General features: G+C 46.2%; 1 protein-coding gene across 2 annotated transcripts in view; it reads right to left on the reverse strand.

Moving 5' to 3' along the window:
• Positions 1-1,955: 1,955 nt before the first annotated feature.
• LOC112239541 (carboxypeptidase Q-like) overlaps positions 1,956-16,167 on the reverse strand; it is a gene marked incomplete at its 3' end in the record, with an annotated part of 31,214 nt that continues 17,002 nt past the window's right edge. For both annotated transcript variants that reach the window (XM_042318225.1, XM_042318226.1), the window contains 3 exon segments: positions 1,956-2,157; positions 5,499-5,590; positions 8,567-8,678. In XM_042318225.1, the coding sequence (XP_042174159.1) occupies positions 1,956-2,157; positions 5,499-5,590; positions 8,567-8,678 (406 nt within the window).

Genomic DNA, 16,167 nt, shown 5'->3' on the forward strand with positions numbered 1-16,167 from the left:
ATGTCCTTTCCTCTTTATGTTGATTTGTAAGGACAATTCAGAAGTGAAATAGGGAGACAATGCTAGGAGAGAGACTGGTGGTACTGATGTGGGAAGCAACTGTAGTCTCAACCATGTTCCCAAATCCACTGTAACAGAGAGAAAAAGCAACAACATTTTCACTCTGGAAAAAGGAAGGAATGTGTGTAGTGAAAGGTCATTGGATGGAGCTGCATTACATTTAGGCTGCATTACATTTAGGCTGAATCCCAAATGGCACCCTATTCCCAACATAGTGTAGTACTTTTGACCAGAGACCTATGTATCCTGTTCAAAAGTAGTGCACCATATGGGGAATAGGGTGCCATTTGGGACAAACACATAGACTTTTTGCCATTTTGTGAAATGAGAGGGAGGTGTTTGGACAGCTGGTCCGGTGATTCATTTGTTTAACATTGTGGCTTTTTGAACCCTCACAGTGAACGGTGGTTACACCATTCATCCACCCAGAATAGTTACTTTTCCACTGAGATAAGGTGATGTCATTCCTGAAACAGTTCCTTTACAGTAGAAGGCTGATCTGTTATAACAAGTCTTTTTACAGGTGTGGTTACACTGTGTCTGGGTAAGGCTGAGGACAGTCAAAGACTTGTCTATTAGCTGGACTGATGGAGGGAGACGTGGGCTCATCAACAATAGACTAATGTAGAGGTCTGGGCCTGTGGTCATAAAGCGTCTCAGCGTACGGTAGGAGTGCTGATCTAGAATCAGTTATGTCTTTTCAATCATAATGAATAAGATTATATGGATGGGACGGGGAGGGACCTGATCCTAGATCAGCACATCTAGCCTACTCTGAAACACTTTATGAATTCTAAAACATCCTCTCCCAGTTCCTAATGAGCTTCATTGTTTATCTCCACCTCAGCTTTAAGGGATCCCAAAACAACTGTGTTGGATGACACCCATGTTAATGAAGTAGGTTAGAGTTAACACATGCTGGTAGGCTGAGGCCATCTCTCTCTCTTTATTTAGTCTACAGACAAGTTTCTGCTGTCAGCAAATATCAGCACAACAAATACATTACTGGGGATGTGTTTCATAATCCACTTCCTCTTCCCTGTCAGACCAAATGATTTGGTTGCCTACATACTGTAGCAACGCTAGTTCTTTTTAAATCGGAGTACAGGGCATATTTCACTTCTACATACATGTTATTTGAGAAACTGATCAATTCCACAAAAATGACCACAGAGACAATGTGGAACTGAATGTTCAATTGGTCTAGAAATAACATGCTACTTCCTCTTTAAAAAAGTCAAAAGCACTTCTGCAGAAGGGGAACATGGCTTGTTAATATGACAAAGGTCAAAGAGACACAGGTGGAACAAGAGTCAAATAGACTACGAGGAAGCCTCTTCAGCATATCTCCCAGACAGACAATAGAAGGTAGTCTACACACCTGGCTCCTACTGACTCAGACAGACAATAGAAGGTAGTCTACACACCTGGCTCCTACTGACTCAGACAGACAACAGAAGGTAGTCTACACACCTGGCTCCTACTGACTCAGACAGACAACAGAAGGTAGTCTACACACCTGGCTCCTACTGACTCAGACAGACAACAGAAGGTAGTCTACACACCTGGCTCCTACTGACTCAGACAGACAATAGAAGGTAGTCTACACACCTGGCTCCTACCGTCTCATACAAACAACAGAAGGTAGTCTACACACCTGGCTCATACTGACTCAGACAGACAGACAACAGAAGGTAGTCTACACACCTGGCTCCTACCGTCTCAGACAGACAACAGAAGGTAGTCTACACACCTGGCTCCTACTGACTCAGACAGACAATAGAAGGTAGTCTACACACCTGGCTCCTACTGACTCAGACAGACAATAGAAGGTAGTCTACACACCTGGCTCCTACTGACTCAGACAGACAGACAACAGAAGAGAGTCTACACACCTGGCACGCCGGCATCCATCCACATCTCTATATCAATTCCCTCTCCGTGTTCCTCCAGGGTGGTGGTGTTGATGGGCTTCAGTAGCTTCATCACCTCAGCCATGACAGCCCGGGCCTGGACTGAGCCTGTGAACTGCAGCCCCAGGGGGGTGAAGGTACCCTGGTCAGACTCCATCACTAGGTTAAAGTTAGAGATGTTCACCTGGGGGACAGCAGAATAGGTATACAATCGTAAATAATCATTGATTGGATTTATATTGTGCTTTTCCAGTGCTGAAAGCGCTTTATATTGTATAACTTCTATAATTTTGCTGGACCCCAGGAAGAATAGCTATTGCTTTGGTAGGAACTAATGGGGATCCATAATAAATACAAATACACTGCTCAAAAAAATAAAGGGAACACTAAAATAACACATCCTATATCTGAATGAATGAAATATTCTTATTAAATAGTTTTTTTCTTTACATAGATGAATGTGCTGACAACAGAATCACACAAAAATTATCAATGGAAAAAAAAAAGATCAACCCAAGGAGGTCTGGATTTGGAGTCACACTCAAAATTAAAGTGGAAAACCACACTACAGGCTGATCCAACTTTGATGTAATGTCCTTAAAACAAGTCAAAATGAGTCTCAGTAGTGTGTGTGGCCTCCACGTGCCTGTATGACCTCCCTACAACGCCTGGGCATGCTCCTGATGAGGTGGCGGATGGTCTCCTGAGGGATCTCCTCCCAGACCTGGACTAAAGCATCCGCCAACTCCTGGACAGTCTGTGGTGCAACGTGGCCAGGCGTTGGTGGATGGAGCGAGACATGATGTCCCAGATGTGCTCAATTGGATTCAGGTCTGGGGAACAGGCGGGCCAGTCCATAGCATCAATGCCTTCCTCTTGCAGGAACTGCTGACACACTCCAGCCACATGAGGTCTAGCATTGTCTTGCAGTAGGAGGAACCCAGGGCCAACCGCACCAGCATATGGTCTCACAAGGGGTCTGAGGATCTCATCTCGGTACCTAATGGCAGTCAGGCTACCTCTGGTGAGCACATGGAGGGCTGTGCGGCCCCCCAAAGAAATGCCACCCCACAACTGACCCACCGCCAAACCGGTCATGCTGGAGAATGTTGCAGGCAGCAGAACGTTCTCCACGGCGTCTCCAGACTCTGTCACGTCTGTCACATGTGCTCAGTGTGAACCTGCTTTCATCTGTGAAGAGCACAGGGCGCCAGTGGCGAATTTGCCAATGTTGGTGTTCTCTGGCAAATGCCAAACGTCCTGCACGGTTTTGGGCTGTAAGCACAACCCCCACCTGTGGACGTCGGGCCCTCATACCACCCTCATGGAGTCTGTTTCTGACCGTTTGAGCAGACACATGCACATTTGTGGCCTGCTGGAGGTCATTTTGCAGGGCTCTGGCAGTGCTCCTCTTGCACAAAGGCGGAGGTAGCGGTCCAGCTGCTGGGTTGTTTCCCTCCTACGGCCTCCTCCACGTCTCCTGATGTACTGGCCTGTCTCCTGGTAGCGCCTCCATGCTCTGGACACTACGCTGACAGACACAACAAACCTTCTTGCCACAGCTCGCATTGATGTTCCATCCTGGATGAGCTGCACTACCTGAGCCACTTGTGTGGGTTGTAGACTCCGTCTCATGCTACCACTAGAGTGAAAGCACCGCCAGCATTCAAAAGTGACCAAAACATCAGCCAGGAAGCATAGGAACTGAGAAGTGGTCTGTGGTCACCACCTGCAGAACCACTCCTTTATTGGGGGTGTCTTGCTAATTGCCTATAATTTCCACCTGTTGTCTATTCCATTTGCACAACAGCATGTGAAATGTATTGTCAATCAGTGTTGCTTCCTAAGTGGACAGTTTAATTTCACAGAAGTGTGATTGACTTGGAGTTACATTGTGTTGTTTAAGTGTTCCCTTTATTTTTTTGAGCAGTGTATATAGTAAGGTGGGAAACTCCCCTCTTCAACCATAAACGTGTAGCACTGTTGGGTGATGCAGGACAACCATTTTGTGCCAGAACGCACACCACACGCCCAACACACAGAGAAATACATTTATCTCTCCTGGCTGTTGATATATTTGGCCAGCGTTCGAGCTAAAAAGGTTTACCAGGATGTGAGAGAAGTAGGGGGGAAAGACTGGACCGTCACCCCCCATTCAGACACTAGCGGACAACTATGCTTCTGCAAGGGAGAGAGCATAGAATGGCCCACAAAGTGGAATAGAAACATCAACTCCATGATGGTCAATGCAGATTCCTCTTTGATAAACATGACGGGAACGTTTGCTGCAAACGTCTGAATGCAGGGGTAGCTGGACTGGATCTAAGACAGTGGTATTCAAAGTCGTGGGCGCGGAAACAAAAATTTAAACAACAGATTATTGTAGGGGACAATATACAAACATTTTTGAGAAAGATAATTAGGGGGAAAAAAATTGAGTAAATGTATTTATTGGTTTCTTTTCATTTTGATAAGAGATGAAAGTGTAATGAATTGAAGGTTATTTGTTGATGTAAGAATCAAAACGTACCAATTTTTAAAGTTTGGTCATAATTTTTGGGGTGGAGTCACGAGAAATTAGAGCAAAAAAAAGGGGTCCACAGAAATTCTGGTGGAAAAAAATGGGGCCCCGGCTGAATAAGATTGAATACCACTGATGTAGTGTAGTGGACATTTAGTGTTGTATACTGAAGCTTTTCGGAGAAATCTGAGGAAATCCATAGTATGCAGTTGGAACCAGTGCAGGCAGGGAGAAGGTGGGTCTCTGGTCAGAGTCAGGATGTGAACCCTCTGTTCCCCTCTAACCTCTGGCCATTCTGATTCCGTTCACATTAGAATGCACAAAAAGCACCACGCTCCCAGAATGCTGGTATTCAGTTACAGTGTGGTCTCGGCTCCATTCTGACTTGCAGTGTGCAGTGCCCTACACCCCAGTGGCTCTCCTACAGTAGATCTGACAACAGTTTACATCTCTGTGTACCGCTCCGAATGAAGCCAGTTCCTACCACATGTTGACTGGCAAAGAACAAGCTGATGTAGATGAAAAGCCATCAGCTTTTGATAATAAAACACTATTACCGGTACGCACACAATCTGAAGGAGACTGGGGTCAACGATTCAAAATATAAGAACAACCACATAATAGTTGTGCTGTTTCAATGGTTTGTATGACATCCTCTACCCCTCTACCCAATGGACCCCTGTGTGTGTGTGTGTGTGTGTGTGTGTGTGTGTGTGTGTGTGTGTGTGTGTGTGTGTAAGTATCTAAAGCTGAGAGAACAGAAGTCTTAAATCTAGCCAAAAAAGGAGCTTATAGGACATTTCTAGTCAACCTGCTCATTTGCAGGTCTAAATCAGTCCCTGATTAGAGGGGAACAATGAAACAAAGCAGTGGAACTGACTTCCAGGTCCAGAGTTGAGTTTGAGGGCTATAGGATGTACTGTATGACAGGAGGATAATGGTGAGAGTGTACAAGTTAAATGGACAGGAAAAAGCCAACAAGATGCACCATGGTAGAAAGGTACCTTGTGAAGCTGGAAGTACTGTTGCGCTCCAACCCCTCCCTGCTCCTCTGCAGACCACAGCACTGTCCGGAGGGTTCTTCTGGGACGCAGACCTGGACACGCAATCACAATTCATACATGGGCCACAACCATTTCCACAAAGCAGCAATACAGAAAGAGCTTTACAACAAATGGATTCCCTTTTCCTCACCAACCCTTGGGCTGTTTAATATTCCACATATTCAGCAGAACATTCCTATTCACCAGACCCTAGTCAATATTTCCTACATTCACTGCAATGATGAGCCCCATTCACAGAGAGGACTTCCAGAGACAACTTATCTGATTTGGGTTTCAGCCTGTGTGTTATTCTAGAAGTGCCCCCCCCATCCCCCGAGGCTACTACTTTATGTGGGCTACAAAGGACAGCAGGCCACTCCCTTCCCATAGAGGTTCTCTAATATAACTCTGTAGCCTACACCCTCATCTGACATCAGTGCCATGTCTAGGGTTGCGTCCCAAATGGCAACCTATTCTCTATGTAGTGCACTACTGTTGGGCCCTGGTGAACAGTACTGCACTATATAGGGAATAGTGTGCCATTTGGGACGTAGATGAACAAAGCCCAAGGGACCAATTATTGTTCCGTGGCTTCATCTTGACTAAAAGTTTCATTGATGATAGGTCCTCTTCTTTAATAGTGGGCAAAGCTGAGCATATTCCAGCCAAGTACTTTACTATGTATCCATCCAGCCGCAAGAATGAACAATAAGGCAGCGACTGGTTATTATTGTCCAGACATTAAAATGTCTTCACATATTCAATGGGAATGACATACTTTCCATTGCAACATTAGTGGGAAAAGGAAAGATTCTCTCAAGTCAACGTTAAGGCTTTCAGTCAGAGCACAAACAGCTCGGTGGTCTACTTTACGTGTCTAATTACACTTCATGTGGAAAAAGTCATACTTTATTAAGTGAACAATGACCAGAAAAAGAATGAAGTAAGCCATGCTAATTGCTAGATGAGTCAGCAAACAGCAGTTTAAATGCATTTTCAATTGTACGTCACAAAGAGTGCTGATCTAGGACCAGGTCTCTCCTGTCCATGTTATCTTATTCATAGTGATGTAAAAGGCTAAACTGATTGATCGTAAATCAGCACTCCTACTCTGAGACGCTTGGCCCCTGATATAAGGGCCTGATCACAAAACAACTTCAAAAGATGCCAACAGACTCGATACAAAACACAAATATTTTTTGTGTGGCTCATGTCAATAAGAGCTTCAGAGATAGTGGATTATGTTCCAGATACATAGTCTAGATCCTAAATGGCACCCTGTTTCCTATACAAATGCCAGGTCGCAATTGTAAATGAAAACTTGTTCTCAACTTGAGACCTGGTTAAATAAAGGTGAAATAAATAAAAATAGTGGACTGCTTTTGACTAGGGGCCCTGATCAAACGTAGTTCAGTATAAGTAGGGAACAGTAGGACCTCCCAGGTTCTGGTTCTTACCCAGGTCTTTAAGCAGAGACTCCCAGGTTCTGACCCAGATCTTTAGACAGAGACAGGGACTCCCAGGTTCTGACCTAGTCCTAAGCAGAGACAGGGCCTCCCAAGTTCTTACCCATGTATTTAAGCAGAGACAGGGCTTCCCAGGTTCTGGTTCTGACCCAGGTCTTTAAGCAGAGACAGGGCCTCCCAAGTTCTGGTTCTGACCCAGGTCTTTAAGCAGAGACAGGGACTCCCAGGTTCTGACCCAGGTCTTTAAGCAGAGAAAGGGACTCCCAGGTTCTGACCCAGGTCTTTAAGCAGAGAAAGGGCCTCCCAGGTTCTGGTTCTTACCCAGGTCTTTAAGCAGAGAAAGGGCCTCTCAGGTTCTGGTTCTTACCCAGGTCTTTAAGCAGAGAAAGGGCCTCCCAGGTTATGGTTCTTACCCAGGTCTTTAAGCAGAGAAAGGGCCTCCCAGGTTCTGGTTCTTACCCAGGTCTTTAAGCAGAGAAAGGGCCTCCCAGGTTCTGGTTCTGACCCAGGTCTTTAAGCAGAGACAGGGCCTCCCAAGTTCTGGTTCTGACCCAGGTCTTTAAGCAGAGACAGGGACTCCCAGGTTCTGACCCAGGTCTTTAAGCAGAGAAAGGGACTCCCAGGTTCTGACCCAGGTCTTTAAGCAGAGAAAGGGCCTCCCAGGTTCTGGTTCTTATCCAGGTCTTTAAGCAGAGAAAGGGCCTCCCAGGTTCTGGTTCTTATCCAGGTCTTTAAGCAGAGAAAGGGCCTCCCAGGTTCTGGTTCTTACCCAGGTCTTTAAGCAGAGAAAGGGCCTCCCAGGTTCTGGTTCTTACCCAGGTCTTGAAGCAGATACAGGGCCTCCCAGGTTCTGACCCAGGTCTTTAAGCAGATACAGGGCCTCCCAGGTTCTGACCCAGGTCTTTAAGCAGATACAGGGACTCCCAGGTTCTGACCCAGGTCTTCAAGCAGAGAAAGGGGCTCCCAGGTTCTTACCCAGGTCTTTAAGCAGAGACCGGGCCTCCCAGGTTCTTTCCCAGGTCTTTAAGCAGAGACAGGGACTCCCAGGTTCTGACCCAGGTCTTTAAGCAGAGAAAGGGCCTCCCAGGTTCTGACCCAGGACTTTAAGCAGAGAAAGGGCCTCCCAGGTTCTGACCCAGGTCTTTAAGCAGAGAAAGGGCCTCCCAGGTTCTTACCCAGGTCTTTAAGCAGAGACCGGGCCTCCCAGGTTCTGACCCAGGTCTTTAAGCAGAGACCGGGCCTCCCAGGTTCTGACCCAGGTCTTTAAGCAGAGACCGGGCCTCCCAGGTTCTGACCCAGGTCTTTAAGCAGAGACCGGGCCTCCCAGGTTCTTACCCAGGTCTTTAAGCAGAGACCGGGCCTCCCAGGTTCTTACCCAGGTCTTTAAGCAGAGAAAGGGCCTCCCAGGTTCTTACCCAGGTCTTTAAGCAAAGACCGGACCTCCCAGGTTCTTAAGCAGAGACAGGGCCTCCCAGGTTCTTACCCAGGTCTTTAAGCAGAGAAAGGGCCTCCCAGGTTCTGACGCAGGTCTTTAAGCAGAGACAAGGCCTCCCAGGTTCTTACCCAGGTCTTTAAGCAGAGACAAGGCCTCCCAGGAGATGAGCGCTCCACCACCATCATCCATGGCCCCCTGGCCCACATCCCAGCTGTCCAGATGACCACTGAGCAGCACCACCTGAAGGGGGGGACAGACAGCATACCTAGGATTAGTGATGGGGGGGAATACAAAATCGATAGTTACATATAGGCATATTATTTTTTATGCTATATCGTATCAACAATATTATTTTTGCTCTAGTTGGCGGTACCTGCACCAAAAGCTCATTTTTCCTTTATAGCTTGTTCTCCATCTTCTTTTTAAACTAGGGAGGCAATTTGTTTTCAGATATTTTATTTTCATGACTGATCAAAACTTGTTTTCTCATGGCTCTCTCTGGTCTCTCTGCAGCAGACATACAGTATGGTGAGCAATATGTCTGGAACATCGAATCACAGTATCGAATCGCAATACATATAGAACCCCAACATATATCGTATTGCACCTAAGTATGGCGATAATATCGTATCGTGAGGTCCCTGGCAATTCCCAGCCCTACCTGAGATCACTACTAAGTTACATGGATGATCAATACAACCATTCATTATAGTGTAGGTCAGACAGAGGTTTGGTTTCAAAGCAAGAATGGTGAACCGGAAAGTCCAGGTTTCACCCTTGGTTCTCTTGGACAACAATGTCTGTAGCCAATAGCTACCGAGGGGTCAACAACCAGCAGGATCCTACTAATGATAAAACGTCAGGAGGATGCCAAAGGTGTTCAAACAAAACACACCGTAGCACCACCTGAATGAGGGCTAGCAGACCTGGGCTCTGTAATACCTTACATACTGGAGAGCAGTACAGGCATTATAGGCCACAGGTTTGGTTTCAAAGGAAGAATGGTGAACCGGACATTCCAAGCTAAAGAATGAAATATTTCACCTGTGGCTGTCTGGGACTACAATGTAGTGTAGCTGCATAGGGGTCAACAGTCAGCATCCTACTCAGTGTGCATCCCTAATGATACCCTATTCCCTACAGTATCTCATGCACTCCATTTCCCCAGAGCTTTATGGGATATCAAATCAAATGTTATTGGTCACATACACATTTAGCAGATGTTATTGCGGGTGTAGCGAAATGTAGTCAAATGTCTAAGGAGAACATCAAAGGTGTTCACAACATAAATAGAAAGAAACAAAAAAGTCTGATGAAAAAATGTATTCACTTCACAACGGTCAGAAGGAAAAATAAGTTTGAGAACAAACTTTTCCAGATGTTGGCTGTCGTCGGTAGACATGGGAGTGTGCCATACAGAGAGGGAGGAGGGGGGCCGAAGGGGGTGAGGAGCCTTTGTGTAGACGCTGAAAATAAACAAAACTACCCCCCATCACTCAGTGTCTGCCATGTGTTAAAAACATCCCCTTCTTCGATGAAGAGGACTTCAAGTCTTCAACCAGTCTCTTGTCCAAGAGACAATACAGGAGTGTGCAAAGTCATTGGTATGGATTTTGGTGGGAATATACTGTAGACTCACCGATCGTGGCTAAAAATAACCAGACTGACCTCCAATAGGACATGATTCAACAGCTCCCATCGTTACGTCACTAAATAGTTGAATGAGTTAAATACCAATCAAAAGAAACTTGGCCTGACAGAGTGAGTCCCAAACCCCTCGATGATGATGAGTAAACTAGGACTGGCAGAGTGAGTCCCAAACCCCTCGATGATGATGAGTAAACTAGGACTGGCAGAGTGAGTCCCAAACCCCTCGATGATGATGATGAGTAAACTAGGACTGGCAGAGTGAGTCCCAAACCCCTCGATGATGATGAGTAAACTAGGACTGGCAGAGTGAGTCCCAAACCCCTCGATGATGATGAGTAAACTAGGACTGGCGTGAGATATGATGAACTACAAATTGAAATCTAAGCTGATGAATTTCCCCGGTGAACTGCCTAAAATATATCTACGATAAGTCAGATAAATCATATCTACCCCATCGTCTTCTCCATTTGTGAGATATGATGAACTACACCCTCACATCCTGCTGCTACTCTTACTGCTGCTACTGCCACTACTATCACTACTATACTGCTGCTACTACTACCGCTACCGCTACTACTCTTGCTACTATTACTGCTGCTACTACCACTACTACTGCTGCCACTACTATACGGCTGCTACTACTACTACTGCGACTACTATTACTACTACAACAATGCTGATACTTCTACTGCCACTACTACACTGCTGCTACTACCACTACAACACTGCTGCTACTACTACTACACTGCTGCTACTACCACTACTGCTGCCACTACTATCACTACTATACTGCTGCTACTACTACTGCTACCGCCACTACTCTTACAACACTGCTGCTACTACTACTGCCGCTACTATACTGCTGCTACTGCCGCTACTATACTGCTGCTACTGCCACTACTATACTGCTGCTACTGCCACTACTATACTGCTGCTACTGCCACTACTATACTGCTGCTACTACCACTACTATACTGCTGCTACTGCCACTACTATACTGCTGCTACTGCCACTACTATACTGCTGCTACTGCCGCTACTATACTGCCATTACTATACTGCTGCTACTGCCACTACTATACTGCTGCTACTGCCACTACTATACTGCTGCTACTGCCACTACTATACTGCTGCTACTGCCACTACTACACTGCTGCTACTGCCACTACTATACTGCTGCTACTGCCACTACTATACTGCTGCTACTGCCACTACTATACTGCTGCTACTGCCACTACTATACTGCTGCTACTGCCGCTACTATACTGCTGCTACTGCCACTACTATACTGCTGCTACTGCCACTACTATACTGCTGCTACTGCCACTACTATACTGCTGCTACTGCCACTACTATACTGCTGCTACTGCCGCTACACTGCTGCTACTGCCATTACTATCGCTACTATACTGCTGCTACTGGCGCTACTGCCACTACTACCGCTACTATACTGCTGCTACCTCTACTATACTGCTGCTACTACCACTACTACTACACTGCTGCTACTACACTGCTGCTACTGCCACTACTACACTGCTGCTACTACCACTACTACACTGCTGCTACCACCACTACTATACTGCTGCTACTACCACTACTATACTGCTGCTACTACCGCTACTATACTGCTGCTACTACCACTACTATACTGCTGCTACTACCACTACTATACTGCTGCTACTACCACTACTATACTGCTGCTACTACCACTACTATACTGCTGCTACTACCACTACTATACTGCTGCTACTACCACTACTATACTGCTGCTACTACCACTACTATACTGCTGCTACCTCTACTATACTGCTGCTACTACCACCACTACTACTACACTGCTGCTACTACCACTACTACACTGCTGCTACTGCCACTACTACACTGCTGCTACTACCACTACTACACTGCTGCTACTGCCACTACTACACTGCCACTACTACACTGCTACTACCACTACTACACAGCTGCTACTGCCACTACTATACTGCTGCTACTACCGCTACTATACTGCTGCTACTACTGCTACTATACCGCTGCTACTACACTGCTGCTACTACCTGCTACCACCACTACTATACTGCTGCTACTACCACTACTATACTGCTGCTACTACCACTACTACACTGCTGCTACTACCACTACTATACTGCTGCTACTACCACTACTATACTGCTGCTACTACCACTACTACACTGCTGCTACACCACTACTATACTGCTGCTACTGCCACTACTACACTGCTGCTACTACCACTACTACACTGCTGCTACTGCCACTACTACACTGCTGCTACTACCACTACTACACTGCTGCTACTACCACTACTACACAGCTGCTACTGCCACTACTATACTGCTGCTACTACCGCTACTATACTGCTGCTACTACTGCTACTATACCGCTGCTACTACACTGCTGCTACTACCGCTACTACCACTACTATACTGCTGCTACTACCACTACTATACTGCTGCTACTACCACTACTACACTGCTGCTACTACCACTACTATACTGCTGCTACTATACTGCTGCTACTACTGCTACTATACCGCCACTATACTGCTACTACCGCTACTATACTGCTGCTACTACCACTACTATACTGCTGCTACTACCACTACTATACTGCTGCTACTACCACTACTATACTGCTGCTACTACCACTACTATACTGCTGCCACTACTACTACTGCTGCTACTATACTGCTGCTACTACCACTACTATACTGCTGCTACTACCACTACTATACTGCTGCTACTACCGCTACTATACTGCTGCTACTACCTATACTACTATACTGCTGCTACTACCACTACTATACTGCTGCTACTACTATACCGCTACTACCACTACTATACTGCTGCTACTACCGCTACTACCACTACTATACTGCTGCTACTACCGCTACTATACTGCTGCTACTACCGCTACTATACTGCTGCTACTACTGCTACTATACCGCTGCTACTACCGCTACTATACTGCTGCTACTACCACTACTATACTGCTGCTACTACCGCTACTATACTGCTGCTACTACCGCTACTATACTGCTGCTACTACTGCTACTATACCGCTGCTACTGCCACCACACTGCTGCTACTACTGCTACTACCACTACTATACTGCTGCTACTACACTGCTGCTACTACTATACTGCTGCTACTACCACTACTATACTGCTGCTACTACCACTACTATACTGCTGCTACTACCACTACTACACTGCTGCTACTACCACTACTACACTGCTGCTACTACCACTACTACACTGCTGCTACTGCCACTACTACACTGCTGCTACTACCACTACTACACTGCTGCTACTACCACTACTACACTGCTGCTACTACCACTACTATACTGCTGCTACTACCACTACTATACTGCTGCTACTACCGCTACTATACTGCTGCTACTACCACTACTATACTGCTACTACTACCACTACTATACTGCTGCTACTACCACTACTATACTGCTACTACCACTACTATACTGCTACTACCACTATACTACCACTACTATACTGCTACTACCACTACTATACTGCTACTACCACTACTATACTGCTACTACCACTACTATACTGCTGCTACTACCACTACTATACTGCTGCTACTACCACTACTATACTGCTGCTACTACCACTACTATACTGCTACTACTACTGCTACTACCACTACTATACTGCTGCTACTACCACTACTATACTGCTACTACCACTACTACACTGCGCCAAACAGCAGACAGACATCCAGCAGTGGTGGTCCCTAAAACACACCGCACCGAACAGCAGACATCCAGCAGGGGTGGTCCCTAAAACACACCGCACCGAACAGCAGACATCCAGCAGGGGTGGTCCCTAAAACACACCGCACCGAACAGCAGACATCCAGCAGGGGTGGTCCCTAAAACACACCGCGCCGAACAGCAGACATCCAGCAGGGGTGGTCCCTAAAACACACCGCGCCGAAAAGCATACATCCAGCAGGGGTGGTCCCTAAAACACACTGCACCGAACAGCAGACATCCAGCAGGGGTGGTCCCTAAAACACACTGCACCGAACAGCAGACATCCAGCAGGGGTGGTCCCTAAAACACACCGTGCCGAACAGCAGACATCCAGCAGGGGTGGTCCCTAAAACACACCGCACCGAACAGCAGACATCCAGCAGGGGTGGTCCCTAAAACACACCGCACCGAACAGCAGACATCCAGCAGGGGTGGTCCCTAAAACACACCGCACCGAACAGCAGGTGAATGACAGATCATCATTCGGTGCGGTGTGTGTGGTCCTTTAGGCCTATATTGTGTAGCCAAACTAAAAGTGAAAATCTTAAGGGTTTGTCAGAGAAACTAAAGTCCTCAACTTGATTCCCAGTGTACCTCCCTAGTCCCTATCAGACTCCCATCTTGCCAGACTAAAACAGAGACTAATTTGCTTGACTGGTGGACTTCCCTGGCTGCAAGCACTTTAAAGTGGGGGAGAGATTCAACTTTAGCTAAACAAACTTTCATGCACAAAGGTGTAGCATATGAATCACATTTTAATTGCAGCTTCTCTGGGTATTTTTGGCAGGCAGAGCCCGCCAACAGTTGCAGTCAGAGTAGAGGTGTCTGATGGGGTTAGCAGTGTAAATAATGGGATTCACATACACCTTGTTAAATTGTTCTGGCCCTTCACAAGACCTTTCTCACACAATCTACTTTAGGTATGTTACACTTCATAGATACAGTGCATTCGGAAAGTATTCAGACCCCTTGACCTTTTCCACGTTACATTACAGCCTTATTCTAAAATGGATTAAATAAAAAAAGGTTTTTTGAAATGTGTGCATCCTGTTTCAATTGATCATCCTTGATATGTTTCCACAACTTGGAGTCCACCTGTGGTAAATTCAATTGATTGGACATTATCTGGGAGAAAAAAAAATATATATATATTTTTTAAATCACACAAACCTGTCTATATAAGGTTATACAGTTAACAGTGCATGTCAGAGCAAAAACTAAGCTATGAGGTCGAAGGAATTGTCCCTAGAGCTTCGAGACAGAATTGTGTCGAGGCACAGATCTGGGGAAGGGTACCAAAACATTTCTGCAGCATTGATGGTCCCCAAGAACAGTGGCCTCCATCATTATTAAATGGAAGAAGTTTGGAACCACCAAGACTCTTGCTAGGGCTGGCCACCCAGCCAAAACTGAGCAATAAGGGGGAGAATGGCCTTGGTCAGGGAGGTGACCAAGAACCCAATGGTCCCTCTGACAGAGCTCTAGAGTTCATCTGTGGAGATGGTTGTCCTTCTGGAACAATCTCTACAGCACTTCACCAATCAGGCCTTTATGGTAGCGTGGTCAGACGGAAGCCACTCCAGTAAAAGGTACGACAGCCCGCTTGGAATTTGCCAAAAGGCACCTAAAGGACTTTCAGACCATGAGAAACAAGATTATCTGGTCTGATGAAACCAAGATTGAGAGCTTTGGACTGAATGCCAAGCATCATGTCTGGAAGAAACCTGGCACCGTCCCTACGGTGAAGCATGGTGGTGGCAGCATCATGCTGTGGGGATGTTTTTCAGTGGCAGTTTTAGTTTTTTAAAGTTTTTTTATTAGGATCACCATTTGCTGTTGCAAAAGCAGCAGCTACTCTTCCTGGGGTCCACACAAAACATAATACAGATCATCAATAGACAAGAACAGCTCAAGGACAGAACTACAGGGACTGGGAGACTAGTCAGGATCGAGGGAAAGATTAATGGAGCAAAGTACAGAGAGATCCTTGATGAAAACCTGCTCCAGAGTGCTCAGGACCTCAGACTGAGCCAAAGGTTCACCTTCCAACAGGACAACGACCCTAAGCAAACAGCCAAGACAACGCAGGAATGGCTTCAATGTCCTTGAGTGGCCCAGCCAGTGCCCGGACTTGAACCTGATTGAACATCTCTGGAAAGACCTGTCATTATGGGGTATTGTGTTTAGATTGATGAGGGGGGAAAAAACGATTTAATCCATTTTAGAATAAGGCTGTAACTTAACAAAATGTGGAACAAGTCAAGGGGTCTGAATACTTTCCG

The sequence above is a fragment of the Oncorhynchus tshawytscha genome, unplaced genomic scaffold, assembly GCF_018296145.1.
Source record: "Oncorhynchus tshawytscha isolate Ot180627B unplaced genomic scaffold, Otsh_v2.0 Un_scaffold_16570_pilon_pilon, whole genome shotgun sequence".
In the NCBI taxonomy this organism is placed as follows: Eukaryota; Metazoa; Chordata; class Actinopteri; order Salmoniformes; family Salmonidae; genus Oncorhynchus; species Oncorhynchus tshawytscha.